Source organism: Bos indicus x Bos taurus, chromosome 3, assembly GCF_003369695.1.
Source record: "Bos indicus x Bos taurus breed Angus x Brahman F1 hybrid chromosome 3, Bos_hybrid_MaternalHap_v2.0, whole genome shotgun sequence".
NCBI classification, from domain to species: domain Eukaryota; kingdom Metazoa; phylum Chordata; class Mammalia; order Artiodactyla; family Bovidae; genus Bos; species Bos indicus x Bos taurus.
This window is the reverse complement of record NC_040078.1, coordinates 43409348-43421832: the sequence shown is the minus strand read 5'-3', so window position 1 is coordinate 43421832 and position 12485 is coordinate 43409348. Positions and strand designations below refer to the sequence as shown.

Sequence of the window (12485 nt, the reverse complement as noted above, 5' to 3'; positions counted from 1 at the left end):
AGGGACTCTCAAGAGTCTTCTCTAGCACCACAGTTCAAAAGCATCAATTCTTTGGCACTCAGCCTTCTTTATGGTCCAACTCTCACATCCATACATGACTACTGGAAAAACCATAGCTTTGACTATACAGGCTTTTGTCAGAAAAGTGATGTCTCTGCTTTTTAATATGCTGTCTAGGTTTGTCATAGCTTTTCTTCAAAAGAGCAAGCAAATTTTAATTTCATGGCTGCATCACCAGCCACAGTGATTTTGGAGCCCAAGAAAGTAAAATCTGTCACTGCTTCCACTTTTCACCTTTTATTTGCCATGAAGTGATGGGACCAGATGCCATGATCTTAGTTTTTTGAATGTTGAGTTTTAATACAGCTTTTTCACTCTCCTCTTTCACTTTCATCAAGAGGCTCTTTAGTTTCTCTTTGCTTTCTGTCGTTAAAGTGAAGTGAAGTTGCTCAGTCGTGACCGACTCTTTGCGACCCCATGGACTGTAGCCTACCAGGCTCCTCCGTCCATGGGATTCTCCAGGCAAGAGTACTGGAGTGGGTTGCCATTTCCTTCCCCAGGGGAATCTTCCCGACCCAAGGATCAAACCCGGGTCTCCCGCGTTCCAGGCAGACTCTAACCAGGGAAGCCCCTCTGTCATTAGAGTGGTATCAACTGCATATTTGAGGTTGTTGATATTTCTCTGGGCAATCTTGATTCCAGTTTGTGATTCACCCAGCACAGCATTTCGCACGATGTACTCTGCATATAAGTTAAATAAGTAGGGTGACAATATACAGCCTTGTCTTACTCCTTTCCCAATTTTGAACCAGTCTGTTGTTCCATATAAGGTTCTAACTGTTGCTTCTTAACTAGCATACAGGCTTCTCAGGAGGCAGATAAGGTGGTCTGGTATTCCCATCTCTTTAGGAATTTTCCGCAATTTGTTGTGATCCACAGTCAAAGGCTTTCAGGCTGTCACTAGTCAGTGAAGCAGAAGTTTTTGTGGAATTTCCTTGCTTTCTCTGATCCAGTGGATGTTGGCAATTTGATATCTCGTTTCTCTGCCTTTTCTAAAGCTAACTTGTACATCTGAAAGTTCTTACTTCATATACTGCTGAATCCTAACTTGAAGGATTTTGAGTATAACCTTTTAGCATGTGAAATGAGTGCAAAGAACGGTAGTTGAGCATTCTTTGGCATTGTGTTTCTTTGGGATTGGCATGAAAACTGACCTTTTCCAGTCCTGTGGTCACTGCTATTTTCTAAATTTGCTGACATACTGAGTGCAGCACTTTCACAGCATCATGTTTTAGGATTTTAAATAGCTCAACTGGAATTCCATCACCTCCACTAGGTTTTGAACCCCGGTATCCTGCATTGCAGGCAAATTCTTTACCATCTGAGCCACCAGTGAAGCCCTGGGTTATCTTTAGGCACTCACAAAGTAAGCATTGTTAAAGACCTTTTTTTTTTCCTATTTAAATTTTCATTCTGCTGCTGCTGCTAAGTCGATTCAGTAGTGGCCGACTCTATGCGACCCCATAGACGGAAGCCCATCAGGCTCCCCTGTCCCTGGGTTTCTCCAGGCAAGAACACTGGAGTGGGTTGCCATTTCCTTCTCCAACGCGTGAAAGTGAAAGTGAAGTCGCTCAGTCGTGTCCGACTCCTAGTGAGCCCACTCCTAGCGAGCCCGTGGACTGCAGCCTACCAGGCTCTTCCGTCCATGGAATTTGCCAGGCAAGAGTACTGGAATGGGGTGCCATTGCCTTCTCTGAAATTTTCCTCCACTTCTCATTAAAAAATAATGTTTGAGTATATAAAAGTTGAAATCATGTATGCCCATTTGCCTTCCACCTGAACTCAACAATTATTAACATTTTGCATACTAGCATTATCAGGACACTTTACTCCTAAAATAAGGACATTTTTTCTAATTAAATTCAATCCCATTGTCACACTTAAGAAATATTAAATTGATTGTACCATCTATATTCATACTCAGATATTTCCAATTGTCTCAAAAATGAACTTTTATAGGGTTTTTCTTGTGATCTATTCAATTAAGGTTCATACTTTCTATTTGATTGTCTCTTTTAGCCTGGAAGAGACTTCCTCATACCCTGATGGCTTTTTTTCCCGTCGTGACTTTTTGAATAATCTATTACTTGACATTATCCTTCATCTGTCTATATACTTGATTTGTTTTCTTTATTTGCATTTCCTTTGAACTGGAAGTCTATAGGTTTGATTAAATTCAGGTTAAATGTTTTTTGAAAGAGCATTTCATGGATTATCTTATAGGTTTTATATTGTATCATATCAGAAGACACGCAATTCTGGATTGTCTCATTATTGATGATAATTGTTCAGTTAAGATTATGATTAACAGATCTTTCCATTGTAAAGGTCATTTTTCTCCCTTTAGTAATAGTATTCTTTATGGTAATATTTTGGCACCATGAGAATGTTCTTTTTTCTAACAGCCTTTTATTTAATGTCTCTAGCATCAACTGATGATCTTAATTGAATCGTTTATCACATTGAGGTGCAAAATGATGGTTTAAAATTTTTAGTTCTCTAATTTTCTTTTACATTTATTAGTTTGTTCTCTATTTTAAAAAGACTATTTTCCCTCCTTCCTTTTTCCCAAAGTCCTCTCTCTTTTTCAAGAATCAATGTTTTTGTTCTTCAATGTATTATAGTCAGTTACATCATAGTTCTTTTTGATGTTCCTATTGTGAGCCAGTAGCCAGTGTAAGTCACTGTAAACTAGCTTCTGTATCTTTTAGACTTGACCGCATTAGTCTTTGAATTCTTCCTTTCTTCAGGTATAACATGTCCCAGACGTGCCTCATACTCGTCATGTTCCCAACCTGGGGAATATCTATTCCTTTTCGGGGGAAATAAAATTTTAACTCCCATTTGCTTCTGGGCCATATTTCAGTGGGCATAGCTAGGAAATAACACTTTTAAGAATTCATAAATTCAAATTGATGTTTACAATTAAAATTAAGCATTACAGGCTTTTTTATTATTTTATATTTTCCTCTCTTTTCTCTTGCAGTGCAAATAATGGTTTTGAGTAAAAATGTATTTCCTTGTGCTGTATGCTGTGCTTAGTTACTCAGTTGTGTCCGACTCTTTGTGACCCCATGGACTATAGACGTCCGGGTTCCTCTGTTCATGGGATTCTCCAGGCAGGAATACTGGAATGGGTAGCCATTCCCTTCACCAGGGGAGTTTTCAACCCAGGAATTGAACCAGGGTCCCCTGCATTGCAGACAGATTCTTTACCAGCTGAGCTACCAGGGAAGCCTATAATTGCTTATATGCTTTACTTATAGCTTATGTTTCAGCACTACAATATCAGTATTACTAATGGTAAACATACAAAATAAAATTTAAGATCTCTGCAGTTCTCTGTCCTTAGAATAATAGCCCACTAAGAAAGTGTAGTCAGAGTACAGTGTTCAAAAGTTAATGGAAATTACTCTTTTCTCTACATAGTTATATTATCAATGTGATATAACTAATTTCATTTATTTTTGTTTGTATTCAATTTTGTATTTGTTTCAAATTTTTATGGTTTTTGAATGTGAAGCATTTACATGGCTCAAAGTTAAATTATGTAAAAAGTACACTCAGAGTAACCTAGCTGTCATGCCTGTGCTTCTACTCCATTCCTAACCACCTCTTATAGGTAATTATTTTCATTAGTTGCTAGTTTACCTTTCCTATGTTTCTTTTAAAAAATAAATGAATGTATATATTTCTGTATTTACTGTGTTTCTTTCACTATGTGGAGTGTTCCTTGCTTTTAAAATTTCTTTTTATCTTTAGAACATAAAAGGTTTTTATGTTCTAATGGTTTACATTTATACTGATAACATTTTATGTAATGCTGTAAAAGACCCCTTTTTGCTTTTCCAAGCTTCTACTATTGTTTGTCATCCTATGTATTTATTTTTTTGGCCACACCACAGAGCATGTGAGATCTTGGTTCCCCAGCCAGGGATGGAACTCAAGCCCCCTGCAATGGAAGGTGGAGACTTAGCCACCAGACCACCAGGGCAGACCCTTTGCTGTTTTAGATGATATACTTTGACTCCCGTCTAATTGCCTTTGTGACAACCAACAAACTTATTCTACTCCTTTCTCCCATCTTCCCATATTTACTTAGTTGCCTTATTTCTATTTGAAATTTTTAGAACATAAAACATTTACACACTATTTTCTCATCCTAGTTTATGTATTTGTTATAAAATTCAATAGTATACTAATATACTTTATAAATATATTTAATGTACTTAAACATATTTAAGTACATTTAATACTCTTCAATACTTTAGCCTAAGGCTCCCAAATCAACTCTTTGAAACTGGATGAAGCTTTTCTAGTTAAGTACTCAAGGAGGGCTTGTAAGTATAATATTCCTCAGGTTCTAGCATGTTTAAACTTTCTAGAGCCTAGACATTCTAAGTATAGCTTGACATACTATAAGATCTTTGGCTTACACTATGTTTCCTTGAGTTTTTTTTAAATGTTGTTCCATTGTTGTGTTGCTTGGTGTTATTTTCAAGAAGTCTGGCACCATTTGATTTTTTTCCCCCTTTGGAAAAAATGCTTTTGTTTGTTGTGGTTGTTTTCCTGGAGGCCCAAGTAATTTTTTCCATGTCATTTTCTGATCCTTTTTTTCTCTATTTTTCTTCATAGCTGACTGTATTCCTCTCCTCCATATTTCTTACTTTCATGTTTTTAGAAACCCTGTAATTTAGGTTTCACACTTTGGATGATTTTATTTTTTCAGTATATTGCCTGAGTTTGCTCAAGTCTCATCTTCCTATTGAATTTTTAACTCAATTCTTTCACATCTGCAATGTGAAAGATTATTTAATGATATTTAATTCATATTGGAGTGATATACATACTTTTCCTCTGTTTCATATTTTCTAGAGGGTAGTATTTTCTATTAACTGAAAAGTTGTCATTTTCTCTCTTTTTTTTTTTAAGAATAGGCTTTTATGGGGTGGGGCTTTGGTGGCTTTTTTTGTTCTTGATGAAACAGGATTTTCTTAAGTCTGCAAGAACAGGTAATTCTACAGAAGCAAGGTGACTGTTTCATAGTTAAGGAGGCCCTCTTCTTTTCACATGACAAAATGCAATTTCTTTAATACAGGGCACATTTAGAGGGTTGGAGAAGGAAATTGCAACCCACTCCACTATTCTTGCGTAGAGAATCCCATGGACAGAGGAGCCTGGTACTGTCAGTCCATGGGGTTGCAAAGAGTCTGAGTGACTTCACTTTCACTTAACTTCACTTTTTTGACTTCACTTTCACTTTAGGGGGTTGGATTCTGTAACACAGTCTTGTTTCTTTAGGAATATTTAGCTGCAGCCAGTTGCTGTTCTTTACCAGGGATTTCTCTCATGAAAGGTTCTAAGGAACTTTCAAACATAGGTTTTTGCCTGTTTTCAAGTCTGATTCTTGACTTTCCAATTAATTTTGGGAACTTTAATATCCTTTCAAATCGTTCCTTTTTGCATATGTTAGCTAATGCTAGTTACTGTTGACTATCACCAGAGAACCCTAACTGACATGTCAGCCTCTCAATGTAAAGTCTGAATCTTCATGACCCAAATCACCATGACCCAAGAATTATATATTCACAATAAGTCTGGTAGAACAAGACTCATCTCTCATGTTGACTATTGCAGCTCCTCTAGCACAATGCCTGGGACATTCTGGACATTCAGTGTGTGTGAAATTTTATTACCTTTTTTTTTTTTAACAACAGCACTTACTACAATTTGAAATTATCTTCCTTTTGTGTTTGTTTTATAGCCTGTCCCCCAGTATAATTAAGCTCTATGCAGATAAATACCATGTCATTCATCAATGTATCTCCAGTGTCTAGTAAAAGAGTGACAAACAGAGGTACTCAAATATTTTTTGAATGACTGAATCAGTTCTTAGGATGATAAAACTGGTACAGCTGGATGAAGGATGATTTTAATAAAGAGTAACCACACAAATCATGGTCTTACCAGGCTTCTTCATTCATCCAAAACAAGCTTCTAGGTATTTAAATTATGAAATCTTTCTCATCTTACTTTCTCTAAAGTTTCATGTCAATTTCCATAAGAGAACATTTTAAAACAAATGTTGAGTTTACTTATTGTAGTAACACATAACTTGAATAATCAAGCTAAAATGCCTTTCTTCTTCCTTCCATGGAAATTGATTTGCTTTCTATTTCTAGTCAGTTATTAAAATAGAAAGGAAAATTCAATCAAATTTAAGCTTACAGAAAAGTTGCAATAATAGTACCAACAACGCACATTCCCTTTACCCTGTGTATTAGTTATCTATAGCAGTGGACCAAATTACCCCAAGGTTTAGTGGCTTAAAACAAGTACTTTTTTATCTTACAGTTTCTGAGAGTCAGGAAACTGGGAGTGGCTAAGCTGGGTGGTCCTAGCTCAGGGTTTCCTGAAGTCAGTCAGGATGCTGGCAGGGGTTCTTATTGTTCTGTCACTCAGTCCTGTCTGACTCTTTGTGACCCCATGGACTGCAGCATGCCAGGCTTCCCTGTCCTTCACAGTCTCCTGGAGTTTGCTCAGACTCATGTCCATTGAGTCAGTGATGCCATCCAGCCATCTCATCTTCTGCCACCACGTTCTCCTGTCCTCAACCTTTCCCAGCATCAGGGTCTTTTCCAGTGAGTCGGCTCTTCACATCAGGTGGCTAAGGTATTGCAGCTGCAGCTTCAGCATCATTCCTTTTAATGGATATTAAGGGTTGATTTCCTTTAGGACTGACTGGCAGGGGCTGCTGTCAGTCAAAGCCTTGATCAGGACTGGAGGAATGGCTCCAAGATGACTCAGTCACGTATCTGTTGATAGGGGGCCTCAGTTCCTGGATACCAGGATGTCCCTACAGGCTGCTTAAGTGTCTTCATGACATGGCAGCTGGTTTCCACTAAACTTGTGTTCTGAGTGAATGAAAAAGAGCTAGCAGGAAGATCGGAGAAGGCAATGGCACCCCACTCCAGTACTCTTGCCTGGAAAATCCCATGGATGGAGGAGTCTGGTAGGCTGCAGTCCATGGGGTCGCTAAGAGTTGGACACAGCTGAGTGACTTCACTTTCACTTTTCACTTTCATGCATTGGAGAAGGAAATGGCAACCCACTCCAGTGTTCTTGCCTGGAGAATCCCAGGGACGGGGGAGCCTGGTGGGCTGCCGTCCATGGGGTTGCACAGAGTTGGACACTACTGAAGCGACTTAGCAGCAGCAGCAGCAGGAAGATGCAGAGCCTTTTATGACCTAAGTATTACTTTGCCAACAAAGGTTCATCTAGTCAAAGCTATGGTTTTTCCAGTAGTCAAATGTATGGATGTGAGAATTGGACCATAAAGTTGAGCACAGAAAAACTGATGCTTTTGGAACTGTGGTGTTGGAGAAGACTCTCAAGATTCCCTTGGACTGCAAGGAGATCAAGCCAGTCAATGGTAAAAGAAACTCCTATGAATCAGTCAGTTCAGTTCAGTTCAGTCCCTCAGTCATGTCCAACTCTTTGTGACCCCATGAATGGCAGCAGGCCAGGCCTCCCTGTCCATCACCAACTCCCAGAGTTCACTCAGACTCACGTCCATCGAGTCAGTGATGCCATCCAGCCATCTCATCCTCTGTCATCCCCTTCTCCTCCTGCCCCCAATCCCTCCCAGCATCAGAGTCTTTTCCAATGAGTCAACTCTTCGCATGAGGTGGCCAAAGTACTGGAGTTTCAGCTTCAGCATCATTCCTTCCAAAGAAATCCCAGGGATAATCTCCTTCAGAATGGACTGGTTGGATCTCCTTGCAGTCCAAGGGACTCTCAAGAGTCTTCTCCAACACCACAGTTCAAAAGCATCAATACTTTGGTGCTCAGCCTTCTTCACAGTCCAACTCTCACATCCATACATGACCACTGGAAAAACCATAGCCTTGACTAGACGAACCTTTGTTGGCAAAGTAATGTCTCTGCTTTTCAATATGCTATCTAGGTTGGTCATAACTTTTCTTCAAGGAGTAAGCATCTTTTAATTTCATGGCTGCAGTCACCATCTGCAGTGATTTTGGAGCCCCCAAAATAAAGTCTGACACTGTTTCCACTGTTTCCCCATCTATTTCCCATGAAGTGATGGGACCAGATGCCATGATCTTCGTTTTCTGAATGTTGAGCTTTACGCCAACTCTTTCACTCTCTTTGACTTTCATCAAGAGGCTTTTTAGTTCTTCACTTTCTGCCATAAGGGTGGTGTCATCTGCATATCTGAGGTTATTGATGTTTCTCCCAGAAGTCTTGATTCCAGCTTGTGCTTCCTCTAGCCCAGCGTTTCTCATGATGTACTCTGCATATAAGTTAAATGAGCAGGGTGACAATATACAGCCTTGACGTACTCCTTTCCCTATTTGGAACCAGTCTGTTGTTCCATGTCCAGTTCTAACTGTTGCTTCCTCACCTGCATATAGGTTTCTCAAGAGGCAGGTCAGGTGGTCTGGTATTCCCATCTCTTTCAGAATTTTCCACAGTTTATTGTGATCCACACAGTCAAAGGCTTTGGCATAGTCAATAAAGCAGAAATAGATGTTTTTCTGGAACTCTCTTGCTTTTTCCATGATCCAGCAGATGTTGGCAATTTTATCTCTGGTTCCTCTGCCTTTTCTAAAACCTGCTTGAACATCTGGAAGTTCATGGTTCACGTATTGCTGAAGCCTGGCTTGGAGAATTTTGAGCATTACTTTACTACCATGTGAGATGAGTGCAATTGTGTGGTAGTTTGAGCATTCTTTGGCATTGCCTTTCTTTGGGTTTGGAATGAAAACTGACTTTTTCCAGTCCTGTGGCCACTGCTGAGTTTTCCAAATTTGCTGGTATAGACTTCCTTATATGTGCACACATGTTAGTTCCTAACTATTTAAGAGTAGGTAGCATGCATCCCACTCCAGTACTCTTGCCTGGAAAATCCCATGGGCGGAGGAGCCTGGTAGGCTGCAGTCCATGGGGTCGCTAAAAGTCGGACACGACTGAGCGACTTCGCTTTCACTTTTCACTTTCATGCATTGGAGAAGGAAATGGCAACCCACTCCAGTGTTCTTACCTGGAGAATCCCAGGGACGAGGGAGCTTGTTGGGCTGCCGTCTATGGGGTTGCACAGAATCGGACACGACTGAAGTGACTTGGCAGCAGCAGCAGCATGCATCACCGGGCTTCCCAGGTGGCACTAGTGGTAAAGAACCCACCTGCCAGTGCAGAAGACATGAGACCCAGGATCGATCAGTGGATCCGAAGATTCCCTGGAGGCATGACAGCCCACCTCATTCTTGCCTGGAGAATCTCATGGACAGAGGAGCCTGTGGGACTACAGTCCATACTGGTCTCAAAGAACCAGACGACTAAAGTGACTTAGCATGCACACACGCAGCATAGCATGCATCACATTCCTTCACTCGTTAAGACTTCAGTGTATATTTAAGGAAAATAATATTCTTTTATATAACAGTACAGTCACCACAGTCAAATTTAACATCGTGATACTTTAATCTGAAGTCCATAGTCCACTTGTGATAGCTATCCTTTTTCGCAATTTCTGTCAAATTGATTTTTAAACAACCGGGTAAAACAAGTAGTGGGCTACAAAGGGTGCCTTCAATTCAGTTCAGTCGTGTCTGACTCTTTGCGACCCCACGGACTGCAGCACGCCAGGCTTCCCTGTTCACCAACTCCCGGAGTTTACTCAAACTCATGTCCACTGAGTCGGTGATGCCATCCAACCATCTCATCCTCTGTCGTCCCCTTCTCCTCCCTAGGTTCTATCAGTTTTTACTGGCAGGGAATAAAGAAAAGGTCCCATCTGGGGCCAGGGTGCTGCTGGAAATAGGCTTGCTTCAGTAGAGCTCCCGGTATCCCTCAGCCGCCGCCCGTGCCACCCAAATGAAAACTCATTTTATCTCCACTCTTTCAGTTACCCACAATTTATGGAAAACGATTTCAACGTCTCCTTCGGTTCCAGTGTTTGTCAGAACACAGCGGGAGTCAGCCCTGATAGCTGAGGACGCCTGGTTGAAATTCCAGTATAACCGTATATCAGCAGTATTTCCTCGAGTATCTAACATTCAGAAACTTAAAATTCTTCCTCGGTTAAGGGCTCTATCACGGCCCCCCAGCGCCCCGGGTTGCGGTGAGGCCTGAACGAGTGAAGGGCAGAGGGCTCCCTACACAGGCAGCCCGCCCGCAGGTGGCCCCTTCCGCGCGCCGCCCGCTTCCCTCCCGGCCTCCCTCCCGGCACCGACCGCCCGGCGGCCGAGCAGGCGGGGCGCGTCACGTGGGCGGGGCGGGGCGCACTCGTCGGCCGATCGCACGATGTGACGCGCCGCCGGAGGCAGGCCGGGCCCTCAAGATGGCGGCGGGTGCCCCGAGCGGCTCGGCCCGGCAGTAGTAGCGGGACGGCACTCGCCGCTGGGGCCGGCCGCCCCGGGAGTGGCTGCAGCAGCACCAGGAATCGAGGATGGTAAAATGACCCAGGGGAAGAAGAAGAAAAGGGCCGCGAACCGCAGTATCATGCTGGCCAAAAAGATCATCATTAAGGACGGAGGCACGGTGAGCTGGGTACCGAGCCGGGGAGTGTCGGGCCGGATCTCTTTTCTGCTCCCGACGCGGCCGTCTACAGTCGCCCCTGACTGCCCCACCGCTCCCGGGGGGCCAGTATCTCGGGCTCCCGAGTCTTTCCTCTCTCGCCCCGGCCTACGACCTCCGGGGCACATCCTCCCGGATGGGGAAGGCTCCCGCCTCTCCCGCACCTGCCGCCCTGCCCTCCGGCCGCCGCTGGAGGCCCTGCGGCCTCGAGCCTACGCGCGCCGCCGCCGCGGGCAGGAATCGACGCCGGGCTCCGCCGCCCGCCGCGCCCCTCGCCTTCGCAGCCTCGTCAGCGCCGTCCAGGCCCCGCGAGGCGGTGGCCGCTCTCTGGAAGCGGCCGGCAGCGACCCTGCCCTCCCGTATGCTGCTCCCGGGGTGGCATCTGGCGCTGCGACCCCACTGGGGCCCCGTAATGCGCTCGCCCCCTTTCTCCACGCCGTTCGGGATCAGTGCTTCTGCTCTCGGCTGCGTCCGGTGCGGTAAACACTGTCCGAAGGTGGGCTCTGCTCCTCACCGTCCTCTGTCGGGACTGTGCCGGAGGACACCCGGGGCCTAGACTTAAGTGTGTAGTTTTCAAAGAAGAGTTACCACCCTCTTGTTTTAAAATCACCTGGTGTATTTTAAAACAAGAATACTCGATAGAGTTGATCATGGCCTGAGCGTTAGAAGACCTTAAAAAGGAAGACAGATTGAGGACGAGAAAAATTTTTTTTTTGCTTTTTAGAAATAGTGTCATCAAAATCAACTTTAGGCATTATGCTGCTGTTAACCGGCAGGGGAGATAGGCCTTTTAATTGAAAATAACTCACTTTTTTTTTTTTTTAATGCTGAAAATTCCTCGTTGCTCCTCTCTGGTCTTTGCTGCATTCTTTAATATCAAGTTCTGAACTAGAATAGAAAAGTGAAAGTCATTTCACTTTTTCGAGAAATGTGCAGGAATGGTTCCTTTTATTCCATGTTTGTTTGGAGCCCTCCATTGCTAGCACAGTGCTAAATGTGTAATTAGGCCACCATTGAGGATTTGCTAAATTAATTTGAAATCATTGACAACTTGGTTTGGACATTTCAGAATATGGCCCAGTCAGTATGCTAAAATTTAGAAAGCCTGGGACATATGTAGCAATTACATTATATACCTTTGAAGGTGAAAGTGAAGTTGCTCAGTAGTCTCCAACTCTTTGTGACCCCTATGGGCTGTAGCCTACCAGGCTCCTCCGTCCATGGGATTTTCCAGGCAAGAGTACTGGAGTGGGTTGCCACTCCAGGGGATCTTCCCGACTCATGGGATCGAGCCCTGGTCTCCCGCATTGTAGGCAGACACTTCACCGCTGAGCCACGAGGGAAGTCTGTATACCTTTAGTAACTGTCAAATCTATAGATGTCGTAGCTTTGACATTTGGTGAAAAAAGAACCTTTGAAATTCAAGTCCTCAGATCTCATGTTTTAATTAAACATTAAAAACATTTGATTACATCAGTTATGAATTGTCAAACTTGGTTAGAACTTCATTGATGGGAGAGAAATGGCTTGAAAAAACACTGGTGCCTTTACCAGTCATAAGGACTTAATATTTTAATTTCTTCATACAATCAACAAAATAGAAGCAGCAAAGAATTGTATTTTGTAAAAGCAATTAATATTTAAGATTAATATTGTTTCTAAAAGAGAAGCTGTGTTCAGGAAGCATACCTCCTTTTTCCTTGTTAAGTTCTATTTTGTTACCTCTCAAGTTTTTTTTTAACTCACTTTATAGCAATTAAATCTTGTGAGATTTAGAACAGGTTTTTGGAACAGGTTTTTGTTTTTGTTTTTAATCTTGGTATTTA

General features: G+C 42.6%; 1 protein-coding gene across 2 annotated transcripts in view; it reads left to right on the top strand.

Moving 5' to 3' along the window:
- The first annotated feature begins 10354 nt into the window (after positions 1 to 10354).
- The window catches only part of MFSD14A (major facilitator superfamily domain containing 14A), a 53236-nt gene continuing 51105 nt past the window's right edge, over positions 10355 to 12485 (top strand). The window contains exon 1 of one of the 2 annotated variants that reach the window (XM_027536405.1): positions 10355 to 10623. In XM_027536405.1, the coding sequence (XP_027392206.1) occupies positions 10540 to 10623 (84 nt within the window). In that variant the 5' untranslated portion in view covers positions 10355 to 10539. The remainder of the gene's footprint in view (positions 10624 to 12485) is intronic. The other variant, XM_027536406.1, reaches the window with a different exon arrangement.